The 19,288-nt window shown below is 48.2% G+C and overlaps 1 protein-coding gene across 8 annotated transcripts in view; it reads right to left on the reverse strand.

Annotated features, from left to right (window-relative positions):
* Positions 1 to 19,288, reverse strand: part of RALGPS1 (Ral GEF with PH domain and SH3 binding motif 1) — a 2,625,553-nt gene that overhangs the window by 709,823 nt on the left and 1,896,442 nt on the right. For all 8 annotated transcript variants that reach the window (XM_069609374.1, XM_069609372.1, XM_069609376.1 and 5 more), the window contains one exon: positions 17,327 to 17,464. In XM_069609374.1, the coding sequence (XP_069465475.1) occupies positions 17,327 to 17,464 (138 nt within the window). The remainder of the gene's footprint in view (positions 1 to 17,326; positions 17,465 to 19,288) is intronic.

Consider the following 19,288-nt stretch of genomic DNA (forward strand, 5'->3'; position numbering starts at 1 on the left):
CCGGCCTGACTTAGAATAGCCCGGTGGTACCGGAAAGTCAGGCGCCAGCAATTTTAGACGGGTCCAGCAGCAACTCACCGGTAGAACCGGCAGGGTTACCGCTGGACCCGTAATGAGGCCCAGTTTCTTTGTGGCGTGATCGGCTGCGGGTTCATTCCTTTAACAATGCAAACACTACCTACTTATTTCTACATCACGTGATTATCTTCAACGTAAATATAATGCAATTCAGGTGGCCAATGTAGAACCTCTATCAGACAGGCATTTCTTCCACAGGGCATTTGATGTAACCAAATTGCTGGGCGACCAGCAGACCGTGTTGATTGATATCCCTCCCCCAATCATTTCACTCCAGTTCTTTCATGGCCAAAACTCCCCCAGCAGAATATTCTCAGCCGGGTGTCCTGCCCATATGGGCTGTCCTGGGCTGGACCGAGCGCCACTTATCGGGGAGAAGTCAAGCTCTTATTTTCGAGCACTCCTTGCCACTTGGCCTCAGAGGGGGGCCCTCACCTCAGGACGGGCGTAAACTACTGCCGAACTTCTCTCAAAGCTGGGTCTCAATGCCTTTATAGCCACACCGGTCGCCTGCACACCGCCACGCCAAAGGGGGGGTCCATGCACTTCTTTGGCTCCCCAATTCCAGCTAAGGCTTCTTCGTTTCACAGCTCCATCAATTTAGAGGACATGGTATAGAAAAAGATCCATGCCCTTCTCAGACAGGTGCACGCCGTCTTGTATATAACACTCTGACGCCTCAAGGTTTATCAAGCCGTGGCGTATCTGATTCAATCCCATTCCTAAACTTCTTTTGGGACATTTGGACTGCTTGGTGTGATTCTGCGCCTCTCCACTTAAGTCTTGGTATTATTTCAGACCACACATTCTCCGTCCCTCCCAGTCCGGCTGCCCACCTCTGCAGCGATGCTATCTTCTCCTTTAGCAACCTCCACCTTCCTAAACTCGTCAGAGTGTTGCTGCCCAGGTGCAACGCCTAGTTCCCGTGCCTTTTTTACCTTCTGCAGCAAAGCATTCATGTGCCCCTCCAATTAGTCCCATCCCATGCCTGGTTTCCCGACCACTAAGGACCCTCGCTGTTAATTCACCCACCTCGCTGCTCCATCTCTTCTTGGCCCTCGAAATTAATGAGTGGCCCACGACCCACACCGTTCTGTGGGGGGTTGCCCTCCGCTGTCTTGTAGTTGGAGGGGGAGAGGGCATGTCACATCTCATTCACCCTATGGAGCTCCTATAACAATCTGATTTCCATCCGCGTACCCTCTTGATCCCTTTGGGGTCCAGTCGGGCCCATGTGGTTGACATGGTGGCTCCTAGTCTGAATGAGTGCGTTCCAAACTCCCCGGGTTCCAACCCCACTCCTTTTAGTGCAAACTCCAACACTCCTTCAATTTGAAAGCAGCTGAGTGCTGTTGCGTCATGGTATACTAGCAGGGGAGTCTCCTGTCGTCCCCGTCTCATAACCAAATATTCCTTCAGGCTGCAAACCGGCTCTGAATTCACGAGAAGGTCATCGTTCTACCTATCCGTTCCTGGTCCGTCTTGAATATTGCCCTATATCGTTAGATCACCTTTTAGTAGGAAGCCTGTCCTGCACCCTTGTTTTTTGACACCAATTTGCTTACTCTTAGCACTCCAAGGAACGCTAGCCCGAACACTGCCCCGAATAGCTCAGCCTCATACTGCTCCGTACATATGTTATCTAGAGTTTCGTAAAGGGCTCCTAGTTTGCCAGCGTTGATGGGCCTCACGTCTACTTTGCGACCTTCCTGCTTAGCCCAGCCCATCATTGCCAGGTTTATGTAGTGATACTTCGTGGGGTCTCCACCACCCTCTAGCTTTGTGTAGTGTGACATGGCTGCCAAATGCGCTGCCAACCAACCGCTTGATTTCTTGTTGGCGAATGCCCACCCTATAAATGCTCTCTCCTCTGTGGCTTCTGCTGGAAAGAGGCGCACATCCGGCGTTGCAGGCAAAGAAGCCCTCCAGCTGCCCCAACCCCTCATTGGTTGCACCCCAACACTTCCTGCCTTTCAAATGATGCCAGCCAATGAGGGCTGGGTGCCTGTGCTTACCGCCATCTAGCCTCTCCAGTCCTTTTGGGCCATCCCCCCACCTTTCGAGGGCTTGTCCCAGCCCCCACATACGCCAACTGGGCTACGGCCCAAGTTATGCTTGCAGCCTCATTGAGGTCCGCCCCAGTCTTTCCCTTCGGCCACCGCCATGTGCCTCCCAACATTTTCAAGTTGCCCCATCTGTATGTACTCAATGCAACAACTCACGTGCAGTGTGCTTGGGCACGCGAGAGTGCCTGTGATCATGGGACACTGTAACAAACAGTACAAATCAATGAGTGATCAGGTAACGAATAGTGCAAAGTTAAGACCCGCTTCCTACCTGTAGAACTGGGCTACCTTGGGCTCGGATGCCAGAGACTTGCCAGCACACACACAAGCGGCGCAGTTGGGACCGTGCAAGCTGCACCGAGTAGCACCTTTCCCTTTCCTTCCTGTTTCCTTGGGGGATTTCCTTTGTTTTGGACAAATGACATTTTCATTAAGGTAGTAATTAAGGTAGTAATTTGTGGCATGAAGCATATTCTACAGCAGGGCTTTGCACCACTTCTCTGGGTGTGCATGGCTATATCTCATCTCTGGCCAAGGCTGCTTGCATGAAGTCACCCACCCAAGTAATTAGCGCTACCAACAGGTAACCCGCTTACAGAGGTGCGCTTCATCACGATCCATACCTTCGAGCTAAATCAAGGGTGTGCCCCCCATCCTTTGGGGAGCGACGATGGCCAAATATAGGGATAAAATATCTTATACTTTTCTTAAATTTACCAGCCATCTTCTATGGCTATGGGCGACATACAACCTCTCCTTCCCCTCCTTAAGACTTCTCCGTAGCGCTCGTGTGATCGACAGCCATAAGATACTAGATGGCCAGGGAACATCTAATACTCTAATACTCAGATTGGCCAAGACCAAAATCACAACTTCCCATCTTCCACCATGCCCAAAACTGCTACATGTCCTAGCCCTTTCCCTACTCATGCCATTCTCCCGCCCCCGCTGTGCACCGTCTTGGGGTTCATTTGAATAGTCACTTGCGGGTCTCTGCCTTTTTTTTTTACCTTTGCCCGCTTCCAATAGCTCCACGTCTACACCATCTGCTCTAAGCCATAGTCCACTCTTCCAACACACTAAAGAACCCTACAACCACCTTTACTGATTCTTCTATTCCCTTAATAATTTAAAATATCTCCCATCTGGACCCTATTTAAATTTCCCAGATCCACCTTCAGTTCCCTGTTCAGGCACCAAATGGGCTGCCTTATGTTGGTATTTAAATCCATCCACCCCACACATCCCAACCTTGCACAGACCAGTTTTCGTTATACATTCTGTCCTGCCTACTCTACCCAGAAAAACACCTCCACTTTACTACCTATTAACTCCTTGCTCCCCTGCATAGTTCAGATTATTTACCCCTCGCATCCCACTGGAGCATCCGCTCTCCTGACAGACGATCTGCCCTTACCCAGAGGACCTTCAAAACGGTCTGAAATAGTCAGCTCCTACATATAAACAAACCCCCTTTCCTCTTCTCTGTTCCTCTTCCCATACAGGGTTCATGATAACTGTACCGCTTTATAGAGTGCTATACAACTGCTGACCTGACATTCATAGTCTTGCATATTGCCAAGTGACTGGTAAACCCCTGGTCGGGACTATAGATGACGGGAATATGTAATTCTGTGGGATTTTGAATGAAGGGTACTTATGAATACCGGGGGTGCATTGCAAATGAAGCGTATGATCATGTATTGCCAGGTGTTTTGTCTGAATTTGTGGCACAGGGCCTGTGTGACGGCATTAATCCAAGATGGCCGATGCTACAATTCATGAATCAACATCTGACCTGTAACTCCTTTTAGAGTGATCCTATCAAATATTTTCTATGGACCTTTTTTGTTCACCATGAAAACTGAACAAAGAAGGTTCTTAAAAGATTTCGATATCTCTTATTGTTTAAAAGTCTGTGTTCGCAGTTCGTTTTTCATGATTTCTAACATTTTTTCCCTTCTATTTTGTTACAGGTTCTGGTAATTGGCAAGAAAATGGGAACATTGCTTAAGAGCAGCTGAAGCGTGAAATTTGATTCTATCTTCCAGTAAAATCATTTTTTTCAAAATGTCAATACCTCCAAATTTCGAACGTCATTTCAAAGTAGAACTGCCACCATCAGCCAAAAAAGAAAATGTATAACAGACTTTTCCTTTTGTATCTTATGTTAACAAAGAAATACATCTCCCCTGGTTAATCCAAAATGTGAAGAACAGGTTTCAGAGTGTATTTAAGAAGAGAGCCTAGTGGGAAAATAACAAATACTTAACATAAGTCTCTGATTATTATATACCCGGGTAGAACTGAAAAATGAAAAAGCATCATGGCATTTGGAATGCTGCACGCAATGTGCTCAGAAGGCAAACATGGATCGAAGCAAAAGATTGTACGGAGAGCAGTTATGTGAGCCAAAGCCATCTATTTCCAGCCATGAAGAAGAGGAATAAGTAGAATGAAGCTTCATACAAGATCAAAAATACCTATGTACGCCAGAAATAAATGCATCTTTTTCAATAAAGAAGGAAAAAGAAGAGATCAATTTTATTTGATAGTAACTGATTCAGCAGGCATCTATTTGAAATGAGCAGTAGAACTGTCTAACATGACACATTGAAGATTCGTCCTAGCGATTGTACAGATCCTGGAGACCCTCACACCAGGTACATTGCATATCACAAGCTATGTTGGAACACAGATGTAGTGAATGTTTTATGACACAAGCAGACACTAAGTGGAAAGATGCAGCCAAATTCACTGTCTTATGAAGCGACACATGTTGAATTTGTATCTATCTTAAATCAGTGATTTTGCCCTTGAAGGCAACGTAACAAAAATGGGGGAAATTGAAAAGCTTTACAGCAACATTGCAGCTAACAATGGTTTAGAAGAAGGACAGATGAAAACAAGAAAACAAATCAAACGTTTTATAGAAGAAGAAGAGCTAGAATAAATTGGCATTATTTTTAGTAATCCCAAAAGGGTAAATGAACCACAACGAGTCTCACTGAAAGTAACAGCAGATGTTGCACTATCTCGTGCAGAAGAAGAATTATTGAGAAACATATGAGAACCCTTCTTGAAGCATCTACGATTTCACAGAGAGCTGTACAAACTTGTGAAAAATGGAAACTCACTGGACGTTTTGAAGAAGTGAATTTGGTAGATGTTGTTCCAAAGGAAGTTGTTCTTTTTTTACAAGTGGTGCTGTCAAAGACAGATGGATATGAAAAGTAATTCAGAAAAGCGGGATACCACTGTAATGAACAGGGCTCATAAATTGTCAGAGATGTTTATATAAGAAATACTATCACCATGACAAGCTTCTTACAGAAGCAATTCTACCACACAATATATACCTGCGAAATGCCCTTGCAAGTGGCAGTTGGGCTCACAGGGCACACAGCAACCCGCAGCAAATTCATCATTCAATTTCTGCATAGTATAGGAGCTTCTTTAGATTACACCAGAGTTCTTCGGTTTGAGACACAGATAGCCACAGAGGTAATAAAACACATGGATACGTGCAGAGGATATTACCTTCCCTCAGAAGCAGATTTTTCTATTGTGCTGCTAACAACATTGACCTCTTCGTGGATACTCAGTATGGTAAAGGAACTGTTCACCGTACAGTTTTGGTGGTATATAAGGAGAAGGAGAAGTCAGATGTCCTAAACTCAAATGAAATATCAGGCCAATCATCACTGCGATCATTGCAGAAAATTCCTCAGTCCCTGGCTGAGGTCATGTCTTGCAAAATTCACAAAGGGTGTGGACCTCAGCCTGTAAGCAGTCAGATCACTGATTATACAGAGAGGAATAAGGTTATTTTAGATTCCAACAGGCTTGAGGACCTACTTTGTACAATGGCGGAAGTCTTACCGTTGAGTGATTTTCAAGAATTTTTTGATCAAGAGTTGCTGGATACACATTGTAATCTCACTGAAGAAACCAAGACTGATGAATGTGAGGCAACATCGGAACCACGCACTGCAGTTCCAACTTGGGCAGCTTAGAATTCCATTATAAGTGATCCTCCAACTAAAGAAACTAGAGTCTGTGTACTCCCACTCATAGATGACCAACAAGCCCACAAACACAGCTCACATTCATGAAGAAGCTGGAGAAAATAACATCTGTTGTTACCCCAGAATCAAAAACAGTGCTAACACTGGATCTTGGATTTTATTTTTTTTTTTTTAATTAGCTATGGCTAAAAAAGACTTGTCAAACAACTGGATGCTTCGACCAGGTGAGCTTAGTGGATTATTATGATGTGACAGTTCTGACACATTTTAATGTGATGGCTAAAATGGAAGCATTGGAGGCTAAAGAATCTCAAGAAAAACCAACACTAAGAGTTCCTGTTCGGGACATTCTTAGGGTGGATACAATGCTTTTATTTATCAGATCCGTCGGAACTTCAAACTGGGATTTACACTTGAAGAGTTTGTGAAGTACTTTTTCACCCTCAATTTGATAAACTACGCAAGTATGGTAGCAAGGCACTTAGCAGAAATGAAACCGCTTGATAGCAAACACCAGGACTTGGGGAATGAGTTTCAGAAAGGCAACCAGGTAGCAAGCAGGACAAAAGTACTCTTTTGTGCTTTAGGTTCAGATGAAGTTCTGGAACATCAAAACAGGGCAATGAAAGTACTTGGTGCTGTGGTTAATATTGCAGAAAAGAAACAGGCACTGGCACTATTCTTTTTAACCTCTCCTCAGCTTCAAGGCTGTCTACAGAAGCAAAAAGAAAATGTATGAATCACAGATTACGAAAGTTCAAAACATCGCGATTTAACAGCATCCAAAGCAACACGCCAAAAGGAAGATATTCAACTGATCTACAAACCGATCATGACATTGACTAACTCTGTGAATTATGATGGAAAAGAACTCAACATGTCAACAAAGGCAGCATTTGATGACAAAATTCAGAAGCACACATCAAGAATGACAGACACATGTTGTCAAATGTAAAACAGCTTTGAAGAAGATTGGATTGAATCAGAGAGGGGTAGCATGTGGGCAGAGATGTCATTTCACCAAAATGCCAGGGGTAGCAGAAGTGACATCACATGACCCTTGACCTCTGATGACATCACATGATGTGATGTCATTTGACCCACCCCAAAGTGACATACAGGAAGCGATGGGATTGACCTTTCACCCCTTGACAAAACTGGAAGTGGCATCACATAGAATTGCTCCTAGGTATACACTATGAAAAATATGGTTACAATATCACTGTAATGTGATATACTTTGCATACAAGAATGGATCACCATATGTATCGTTAAGATCAGTGCGTATAGACCCATATAACCAAATTACTGTGAATGCAAGCAGACGTCCATGACCAAATGATAATGATGTGTTATCATTTAGCACTTATGCTTAAGCGCTTTAGTTTATATAGAACAAATATACATACAATATCACCCAACCTGTGTTGCTACTCATTTTTCAACCCCAAAAGGATTAAAGACTGCGTTGGCCTCGCTGGGATTTGAACTACCTGCAACCTGCAGATCACACACACACATCGCAGCAGCGAGCGATCAACCGACTGAGCTATTTTTCCGGCTAGAGCTATCTTACTGGTTATAGTAAAATGAGCAATTGCATGTCTGAATGTTCTCAAAGTCAAAAAGCAAATTACACTCTGTAGTGAGATTTAACAGCAGGCCAGTTCACCTGCAGGTCTGGTGCACTCGTTACCTCATACATGCAAACAAACATCCTGAACAGCATGGCAGAAAAGATAGACAGATTACAGAAAAGCATTAATTGTGGCACAATGAAAGCAAGGGCCACTTAATGTGCTATGGTCAAACATGTGTACACTGTACACAAGCTTTTAGGCACAAGGATTTTGTGAAGTGAACAAGGACACTTAAGATAGAATGTCTTGTGATGATCGTAACAGAGACAATGGCAGAAAAAAAACATGGTAAAATTGCTACTTGTGAAAAAGCAAATTCCATAGTCTGAAATGGGCTTATTCTACTCTACATGATTTTTGGAAGTTTTTGTCTGCATTGTGAATTTGAGGTGTTTAAGAACAGACTAAATCAGTGACTCGCCCCCTGAATGAAGTGTGTCTGAAATAAACCTTTAATAAGTCTAGCAATCATTGTATAGAATTCCAGAAAGACAAGCTATTTGTTATTCCTTTTCTTTCTTATTTAGGTGTTCAGTGTTATCCTTGTGGTACCCCCTGTTTTTTAAGAGGACTGAACAAGAAAGACAGCCACTCCAGAAACAAAGAGCCACATGGCCAGGAGCTTCAATAAAATAATGATTTTTCCTTTTTCTTTTAGGGGTAGTAAGGTAGCAAGGGAGACTTCACGGGTCGCAGTTGCAACCCCCATATTACATCCCTGCCTGTGGGCACCAATGAAGAAAGAGAAGCTTCAGCTATGTAAAAGTGCACGCAAAGATCGTTCTTTGTGCACATGTTTGCTGATTGCTGATTGTGTCACAAAGTCGAAATGCATTGATCTACAAGAATGCTTGTGTAATCACAGATTCTCTGCAGAGGAACAAGATACAGAGGGTTCAAACAACATGACAGAAGCCTCTCCATTTGTTACTGAGGACAGATTATCTGTACCAGAGCAAACCTATTCACCAGCTGTCCCTGATGGAATGGCAGCATTGCAAGCACTTCAGGAACCATCAGATGTGAAGACATGCCATGACCTTGCAATTGAATTAAACAAGAAAATAGAACCTTATCTGCTCAGGTTTGATACCTACCTAGAACATTCACTCAAGAACTCCATGCAAATGAAAAGATCAGGAAAAGCAACAACTGTTGAGTACAAAATCATGGATTCTACAAATCCAAATTTTGCCATGAGAACCCTCCTATTTCATTCTAATACTAAACATGAGCGAACAGCTTACCTCTCAAATAAAGCAATTCTGCATGCGCAGAGGATAAAAGAAGCCTGGTAGCCAGTTGGAGAAATTAAGCCAAGTCATCAGACAGAAATTATGTTTGAGACATTGAAAGCACACATGAGGAGGCAGACACAGAAATAATTAGTCACTCCCTTTATGTATCAAGACCCCCTGCATCATCCACAAGGCTTTCTGAGGCCTGGGACCGCAATAGCTCAAACTCTCTCTACTGAAATATCTTCCTTCTCAAGCTCTTTGCTCCTCCAGCTCCTTGGGGATCAGTCGCTTCTCCCAGCAAAGAGTTGGGGACAGATCTCTTTCTTCAGCTGGTGCCTCCCTCTGGAACAGCCTCCCTGCCTCTCTGAAACTTGAGCAGAACCATCTCCGGTTCCGGAAGCACCTCAAGACGTTCCTCTTTGCTTATGCCTTCTCTCTTCCTCTCCCCTGCTGATCTCCTGTCTGAAACACGCACTGATAATGTTGCCCCTGAGCTATCCTCCCGAGACACTGGTCACCTGACAATCCTATGAATTTGGGCCCAGGTCCCTGCCTGTCCAGCTGAAAACCTGCACTGTGGTCTGTATCTGTAACCCTACAGTCCCCTCTCCTGCACTTATTAGACAGTTAGGCCTCATTACATCTTTGGAGGTAGCCATGGTGCTATTGGCGCCATGTCTGCCTCCAAAACCGTGTCTGGGTCCGAGTTCCCTGAATGGGGAATTACCGGGCCATTCCGAGTTTGGAGGGCCCTTCAGGGAACCTGGACCCGGTCCTTCCCCATTCCCATTGAACCCCCAAAGGGCTCAATGGGAATGGGGAGGGAGCTAACAACGGGCCCACTCATAATGGGCCCGTTGTTAGCTCCCTGGTTCCCTCGAGGAACCCGCTATGGACGTCTGGATAAACCAGACGTCCACAGCGGGTCCCGTGAGGGAAGCTCGTAATATTGCTGAGTGGGTTTAACGGCACCGGCACCATTACCGGCGCCGTTAAACCCATTCTGCAATAGTTATAATGAGGCCCTTATTTTCTGCACTTCTAACACTAGCACTTGCCACCCATTGGCTGCATTACTTGTTGTTTCCTGATTCCTTGTCCTGCACTTGTCCATCCTCTAAACCACCGCACCCCACCCCCAGCACTTCTCCCCTCCCCTGCACTTGCGCCATCTGAATGTCACTAGGCCTCGTAAGATCGTTGTTTGTGTCCTCCCTCTGTTTCCCCTCCCTTGCCTTGTTGCGACTTGAAACACTTGTGTATAGGCGCATTATAAATGCCATATCATATCATAACATATCACATCGTCATGCTACTACCCTCCACGTTTATTCACCTGATACTGATGTTTTTGTCTTTTCACTGTGGTGGTCACTGTTTTTCCCATCTGACAGCATGTTTGTCACAGGAGTTGGTACTAATAGAAGACCAGGTGATGGAGTGGTGACGCACTGATCAACAACACCCGAATCTCCCAAAGCCATCACAATTTGGGTGGGAGAAGGCAGATAATGACTAATCTCCTACTATATGTACGCTTCCACGTGCACCACAATCATACAGCTGATACAGTGTGCATGCTTCAAAGGACGGTGTGCTGTGCATTGCAAACGCTGAGCTCAGACACTAAGGGACACAGAACTGTGTAAGTGTGGTGGCGACAAAGACCTCTGTGGTATCAATGATTTGTAGATGATGAAAATGAACTCTGGGACTCAGAAGTTGCCCTGTAATACCTTAATTTCTCTCTTTAAATGTAAATAACTTTTGTACTTTTCATAATTAGTATACTTCAACGCGAAAGTTGCAGATTATTTCAAACGTTCTAATTTAATACAGTCGAAGATTTGTGATGAAGTAGCAATAATTTAAGAGGCCTGTGGGGGGAAAGGGTGCAGTCGTTGGCTCCCTGCATGGTCACATGAGCAGAGGAGCAGCCCGCAGCAAGCCGCCGCCATGCAGCCCCGCCCACCAGTTTTTCTGCGATTATTGATTTTTTTACAAAGGGATCCTGCAACCCCCCTGCGAGGGTGAAACCCACACCAGTGGGGGGAGGCAGCAGGTGTTGGCTCCCTGCAGGGTGTTTGCTGCCCTGCGGGAGCTGCACTGAAGAAATAGAGACCTGGATGGTGACTTGCAGTGGAGGCCCGAAATCAACACAAACCCTGGGAGTGTCGGCCTGGACGCTATATTACACAAGGAGGAGGACTTGAATCCCCAAGACAACACAAGCAAAGCCAAGGATCAGTGCTTGATTAGGAGAGGAGCTGTGGCGGCGAGAGACTGTGGGAGAGACTGAGAGTGAGACCAGCCAGGGTTGAAGCTCCATATCGTCTTCCCCGGCCACCGGCCACAATGGTCGAGAAAGTCCAAGCAAACCCCTTGCTGCATTTATAATGTGCACCACCATGACAGGCCATGCAGTCCCAAGTGGAAACTACTGAGAGTAAAACGGATATCAGAACTTCCTTTGGCTAGCTCAGAAGCGGGCAAGAACTGATCCCATACCGCCATAACTCTCACAGGGCTGCATATTTTGTTATCAAGGAAATTAATCCGTTTCTTGGCACAGACAACAGGGATACCGAAGGCGGCGACCTATGGTTCTGTAGCAGAGTCATAGCAATAGCCAAACTCCTGGATGCAGGGTCATTAACAATCTTATAGAGAATGGAATAGCAGACCTACCAACACCTAAAGGCCTGTGCCGGGGTATGCCAAGAATTACATCCCCAGAGCCCCTGAATGCCAACACGGCCCTGGCAACAAGCTTTGGCAACTCTGTTAGACCCCTGTCAAGATCTGCCATTGGGGAAGACATTTAGTGCAGATCAAACAACTTATGCACCTTCAAACTGCTGACAGGGGGTGGGGGGCAGCACCCAGAACAAGCATTATGAGGGACTTTAGGAAACAATTGCACAGAATCCCCAAACTAATATCTCAATACTGGCATCAGCCCTGGGCTCTAATAGCTCCATCACGCCCATACATAAGGATAATGAAGGCGTTAGAGACCACGGTGTCAGCGCTGCTCCCCTGTATACAGACACAAAGTAGGAGGGGCCGGCTATGAGTCCTGAGACCAGCCATCTGCCAATGACCAGATACAGCTGTCCACCCACCCCACTTGATGTATCCATCTTGCACAATCTTTATCCTCCTGCCAGGGAGAAACATGCAGCTAGTGGTGGCAAATGCAGCCTTGTTCTTTCTGAGATAGTAGATCTAAAGAGGCTGCTCTTGGCCCTCCTTGAAGTATACGACAAGGGAAGCCATACGAGCGTCATCAACCAGACAGGAGGCCGCTCAGGGGACTCTGAAGCCATAGGAGAGCCAGCAACCAGGCGGGAGGCCGCCCAGAGGACTCTGAAGCCATAGGAGTGCCAGCAACCAGACGGGAGGCCGCTCAGAGGACTCTGAAGCCATAGGAGTGCCAGCAACCAGACGGGAGGCCGAAGGAATAGGAGAGCCAGCAACCAGGCGGGAGGCCGCCCAGAGGACTCTGAAGCCATAGGAGTGCCAGCAACCAGGCGGGAGGCCGCTCAGGGGACTCTGAAGCCATAGGAGCGCCAGCAACCAGGCGGGAGGCCGAAGGAATAGGAGCGCCAGCAAGGAGGCGGGAGGCCGCTCAGGGGACTCTGAAGCCATAGGAGCGCCAGCAACCAGGCGGGAGGCCGCTCAGAGGACTCTGAAGCCATAGGAGCGCCAGCAACCAGACGGGAGGCCGCTCCGGGGACTCTGAAGCCATAGGAGTGCCAGCAACCAGACGGGAGGCCGAAGGAATAGGAGCGCCAGCAAGGAGGCGGGAGGCCGCTCAGGGGACTCTGAAGCCATAGGAGCGCCAGCAACCAGGCGGGAGGCTGCTCAGAGGACTCTGAAGCCATAGGAGCGCCAGCAACCAGACGGGAGGCCGCCCAGAGGACTCTGAAGCCATAGGAGTGCCAGCAACCAGACGGGAGGCCGCCCAGAGGACTCTGAAGCCATAGGAGCGCCAGCAACCAGACGGGAGGCCGCTCCGGGGACTCTGAAGCCATAGGAGTGCCAGCAACCAGACGGGAGGCCGAAGGAATAGGAGCGCCAGCAAGGAGGCGGGAGGCCGCTCAGGGGACTCTGAAGCCATAGGAGCGCCAGCAACCAGGCGGGAGGCCGCTCAGGGGACTCTGAAGCCATAGGAGAGCCAGCAACCAGGCGGGAGGCCGCCCAGAGGACTTTGAAGCCATAGGAGCGCCAGCAACCAGACGGGAGGCCGCTCAGAGGACTCTGAGGCCATAGGAGTGCCAGCAACCAGACGGGAGGCCGAAGGAATAGGAGCGCCAGCAACGAGGCGGGAGGCCGCTCAGGGGACTCTGAAGCCATAGGAGCGGCAGCAACCAGGCGGGAGGCCGCCCAGAGGACTTTGAAGCCATAGGAGCGCCAGCAACCAGACGGGAGGCCGCTCAGAGGACTCTGAGGCCATAGGAGTGCCAGCAACCAGACGGGAGGCCGAAGGAATAGGAGCGCCAGCAACGAGGCGGGAGGCCGCTCAGGGGACTCTGAAGCCATAGGAGCGGCAGCAACCAGACGGGAGGCCGCTCCGGGGACTCTGAAGCCATTGGAGCGCCAGCAACCAGACAGGAGGCCGAAGCAATAGGAGCGCCAGCAACCAGGCGGGAGGCCGCTCAGGGGACTCTGAAGCCATAGGAACGCCAGCAACCAGACGGGAGGCCGAAGCAATAGGAGCGCCAGCAACCAGGCGGGAGGCCAGTCAGGGGACTCTGAAGCCATAGGAGCGGCAGCAACCAGACGAGAGGCCGCTCCGGGGACTCTGAAGCCATAGGAGTGCCAGCAACCAGACGGGAGGCCGAAGGAATAGGAGCGCCAGCAAGGAGGCGGGAGGCCGCTCAGGGGACTCTGAAGCCATAGGAGCGCCAGCAACCAGGCGGGAGGCCGCTCAGAGGACTCTGAAGCCATAGGAGCGCCAGCAACCAGACGGGAGGCCGCTCCGGGGACTCTGAAGCCATAGGAGTGCCAGCAACCAGACGGGAGGCCGAAGGAATAGGAGCGCCAGCAAGGAGGCGGGAGGCCGCTCAGGGGACTCTGAAGCCATAGGAGCGCCAGCAACCAGGCGGGAGGCCGCCCAGAGGACTCTGAAGCCATAGGAGTGCCAGCAACCAGACGGGAGGCCGCCCAGAGGACTCTGAAGCCATAGGAGTGCCAGCAACCAGACGGGAGGCCGAAGGAATAGGAGCGCCAGCAAGGAGGCGGGAGGCCGCTCAGGGGACTCTGAAGCCATAGGAGCGCCAGCAACCAGGCGGGAGGCCGCCCAGAGGACTCTGAAGCCATAGGAGTGCCAGCAACCAGACGGGAGGCCGCCCAGAGGACTCTGAAGCCATAGGAGCGCCAGCAACCAGACGGGAGGCCGCTCCGGGGACTCTGAAGCCATAGGAGTGCCAGCAACCAGACGGGAGGCCGAAGGAATAGGAGCGCCAGCAAGGAGGCGGGAGGCCGCTCAGGGGACTCTGAAGCCATAGGAGCGCCAGCAACCAGGCGGGAGGCCGCCCAGAGGACTCTGAAGCCATAGGAGCGCCAGCAACCTGGCGGGAGGCTGCTCAGAGGACTCTGAAGCCATAGGAGCGCCAGCAACCAGGCGGGAGGCCGCCCAGAGGACTCTGAAGCCATAGGAGCGCCAGCAACCAGGCGGGAGGCCGCTCAGAGGCCAGCAACCAGACGGGAGGCCGAAGGAATAGGAGCGCCAGCAAGGAGGCGGGAGGCCGCTCAGGGGACTCTGAAGCCATAGGAGCGGCAGCAACCAGACGGGAGGCCGCTCCGGGGACTCTGAAGCCATTGGAGCGCCAGCAACCAGACGGGAGGCCGAAGCAATAGGAGCGCCAGCAACCAAGCGGGAGGCCGCTCAGGGGACTCTGAAGCCATAGGAGCGCCAGCAACCAGAAGGGAGGCCGAAGCAATAGGAGCGCCAGCAACCAGGCGGGAGGCCAGTCAGGGGACTCTGAAGCCATAGGAGCGGCAGCAACCAGACGAGAGGCCGCTCCGGGGACTCTGAAGCCATAGGAGCGCCAGCAACCAGGCGGGAGGCCGCTGCGGGGACTCTGAAGGCATAGGAGTAGCAGCAACCAAGCGGGAGGCCGCTCCGGGAACTCTGAAGCCCTAGGAGCGCCAGCAACCAGGCGGGGAGGACGCTCAGGGGAATCTGAAGTCATAGGAGCGCCAGCAACCAGACAGGAGGCCACTCAAGGGACTCCGACACTATATGAGCAGCCAGATCATTTTCACCATGTCTCTGGGTGATAGCTCAGTGGGAACGCGCTCGCCTTGGATGTGAGACGACGCTGAGCAACACAGGTTCGATCCCCGGGACCGCGCTTAGAAACCTCTGGGTATTAAGCGGGTTATAAATAACCCATTACACTTAGACTTACACTATGATGTCCACTCCAACCTGAACTGTACGAGCATGGTTGGACAGAGGCTAGTCTCAACAAATAGGGAATGCCTTGTTAACAACTCTGCCCCGGATGCCAAAGGGCTTGAGGGGTATGCAGTGAATATCTGAAATCACAAAATAACGATTCCAATTACAACAAATCCAAAATAACTAATTCCAAAATACCAACTCGAAATGAGGTGGGAGTAGGAATAGTGGTTTTGGGGGTGAGGCAAACGTATTAGGAACATAAAAAGGGGGGGCCTTGGGTAGAGAAAGGAAATTGTTATTTTGGAATTCGTTATTTTGGTATTAGTTGTAATTGGATTCGTTATTTTGTGATTCCACGTAATCACATGTAACTGGTTAAGGTCCCTAGTTCCTTTGGGACCCCCTTCCGCCCTGCCCCTACCCAAATGGTAACAAACCGGGGAGTGCAATCGCCACCCCAGATTGCTGCCTGGATGACAGACCGTGAGCCTAGTGGTATTCGCTCGGACCATAAGCTAGTCGGTAGGGTTGACTGTCCACCAACCCAATCCCGCTTCCAATGGTGTTTTCCCTGGGCCTGCACATAATAGCTGGGGTAGGGTATGAAAACTGGTGTGATGAGACGAGGACGCACAGGGGCTTTATTTACTTGCATAAGATTCCTAAACTGGCCTCCAAATGATTAGGAAACAAGGAAGCATGTATTAATGATTCCACCCATTGCTTGCGTGCGGTACGTCGAAGATTATCCATAATTCGGGAGGACATCTCAAACGGCACCAGACTCCATTACCAAGGGGAGAGCACTTATGATTTTCTGTGGATTGAATTTTGGGATTGGAGATTGGCAAATCTACTGGGTATGGACATGAGACATAGTTCATTCATAAACAGTATGAATGAAATGAGTTCTTATGACCAGTATAATCAGGGTAACCGCTTTGAAACTAGCAAACACCACTTTGTGCTAATTTAATGCCACTAGGGAAAAGGGCTCTGGATATACCGTAATTTAACAGGGGGTTGTACCCCATGGGCTCTTGAAGAGACTGTAACTGAGATATAGGCCTGTTCGTCATTTGGGGTGGTATGGGGCAATCATGATGTAGTTCACATTAAATGGAAGAATGTGAAGTTAATTCTTTTGTCTAGTTATTATTTGTATGCGTTAGGAGGCACGTTTATGGCTTTATGGCCGAATAAAGTTGTTGGCTGACTGAATTTTTAAGAGGCTATATCGCAGAAAAATTAAAAGATATAAATATTCCTTATATGAACTTTTTTATTCCTTAGACCATGTTGAACAGAAAACCTACTTAGCACATTTTTCATAGAACCACCCTAAAAGCAGTTACAGGCACGTGCAACGTGCTCGTCTTGGAACCAAGACAACGCAGAGCAACCCAGGTCCGAATCCCGAGTCTGTGCTGAGAAACCTCTTCGGAACTAAGCGTGTTATAAAAAACTAATTTGAGTAATTATAATTTACAGCTCGAAAACAAAATTAGTATCCGGAACAGCGGCCATCTTGGATTAATGACATCACACAGGCCCTATGCCACAAAGTCAGATAAAACGTGACCTGGTACTACATTATTGTATGCTTCATTATCAATGCATCCCCAGTAGGAATACCTTCCCTTCAGTCAACATTCCATGGACTAGGTTATTGTTGCCCCTCAACTACTATATAAATTGATATAATTCACTCATCTTCCCCGCTCCCCACGTCCTTGCTCTTAGATATAATATCCTATGAACCAGGTATTGAGGCAACATCTGTACACTAGTGCTGTTTGAGATGCCGAGCACTTAAGTACAAATACACATGATCGAACATCAAAGCGTAAATACTGACCGTAGCTGCAGGAAACTTGCAAATCTGCAATGATTCTGAGTAAATTGTTCATCTGATTGGATCGCTGCTCATTCTCCATGATGCTCCCAGACGCGGGATACGCGGAATCTATGTAGATTATATCCAGCAGATAAATTCCTGAAACAATGAGAACATTAACATTGAAGTAGCAACCATTATGCTTTTGATCATCACACGTTTTGTTTTCTATTTTGCAAATTTCAAATATATAGGTGGCAAAATGTCGAGTGGTGGAGAGACGCGCAGACTGAGAATGTGTCTCCGGGGAGGAGAAGCATTATCTTGAAAACCTTTTGGGGCTACAGGTGAGTTAAGAAGTTACTTTAAACCGTGACATAAGACCTCCACATGTCCAGTCCAGATCACTGATATCCTAGAAATGCTAAATCTTCATATGTTATGTTACGAAACACTTGCAGTGCATCAATCACCTCCATAGTCATCTTATGGTGCGGGTACGTTGCCCGAGACAATGGCAAATTGTGCCCCGGCCCCAGGTAACCAGGCTGTAGCCTGTGGAGGAAGGAGAAAGAGAAACAGGAAAACAAGTGGGTTTGGAGGAAAGCGGGAACAGTATAGGGGTGAAAAGAGCTTACAAATTGGCAAGATGTGAAGAGAATGTGGTAAAGAGAATATGATAGTGTAAGTTGGGGTGTGCATGCAATGGTGGGTAGTGGATCAGGAAGAATGCTCACCTAGAAAAAGGAAAAGTAAGAAACCTTTTGATTACTACCATGTTCCAGAGATGGACTTTTCTAATAGTCTGGAAGAAGCAGTGGAATTAGGGGAAGCATGGCGGTGCGATGACTTGAGATGTGCTTGGGAAGCTCTTGAAGTGTGGAGGCCAGAATGGTCAGGTGGCGTTTATTTAGTCGCCCGCTGCAAATCCCTGTTCTTAAATCTAACACAGATCTGATGTTGCCCCATTTAAGGTGGCAGGTCCTCACCAAGTCTTGCTTTTTTTATTTGCATTCAGGAACTTTGGACCTTCCAAGTCCCAACTCACATTTCTCCTCCTCCCATCTAAAGCGCGGGTTGCTAAAAACCACACGTGGCAGACATGCACCTCCCAGAGGCTCGTAGGTCCTTACCTATGCTTCGGTGATCGGCACAAGCTCAAAGGGTATTCACCCCTTTTTGGGGGGGGCATTTAAAAGACGCTTATACAACATGACAGTATTTAGACGCGCCACAAGGCAAAAGGGAAGGGAGCAAGGGAACAAAAACATCAATAAAAATGACAATGAATAGATCATAAAAACAACCGCGGTGCTACTAGGCCTTGTGACATTCGGAACATGCAAGTGCATTTGAGCGAGCGTATCTACAAGCAAATGAGTGACAATCATCCTGGTACGCGCAAATGAACTTTGCACCCATGCTTTCACTTTTGGAAAAGGGACATCTGGCAATTTTTGGGCACTTCCCTAATACCGAATTTCTTCTGGGATCACCCAAAAAAAGTGCAATTGCTCATTTTGATGCCAGCGCTAAGCTGTAAGTTCATCGGCACTTTTGATTGTCAAAGGAGAAGCAAAGGAATTCCCATGCTTGGTAGAGGAAGCGGAGGCAGATGTCAAAGCTAAGGATATCCCTTGCTATTTCAGTGGTCCCATAGGATCTACACCCCTTCACCGCTGGACGTTGTTCAGCATTGCTCAGCTCTAATTCAAAAGACACGGGCCACCAGGCCAGACTCACTTATTCACACATCTGCCAGTGGCCGCATCCTAGAAGAACACATGCGTTTCCTATTCACCGGATCTAAACTTTATTTTGCTGAAGTGAAGCATTTGGCAACACCGCAAAGCTCCCCAAACAAAATGTAAGCTCAAGTTCTGTCCACTGGCAGGAAAGCAAATGTGTGATCCTGGATTAGAATGTAACAGGTGTTCAGCAGAATTCTCTCCAACCTGTGGGGTCACTATTAAAATGACATGC

The sequence above is a fragment of the Ambystoma mexicanum genome, chromosome 8, assembly GCF_040938575.1.
Source record: "Ambystoma mexicanum isolate Mex_15411 chromosome 8, UKY_AmexF1_1, whole genome shotgun sequence".
NCBI classification, from domain to species: Eukaryota; Metazoa; Chordata; class Amphibia; order Caudata; family Ambystomatidae; genus Ambystoma; species Ambystoma mexicanum.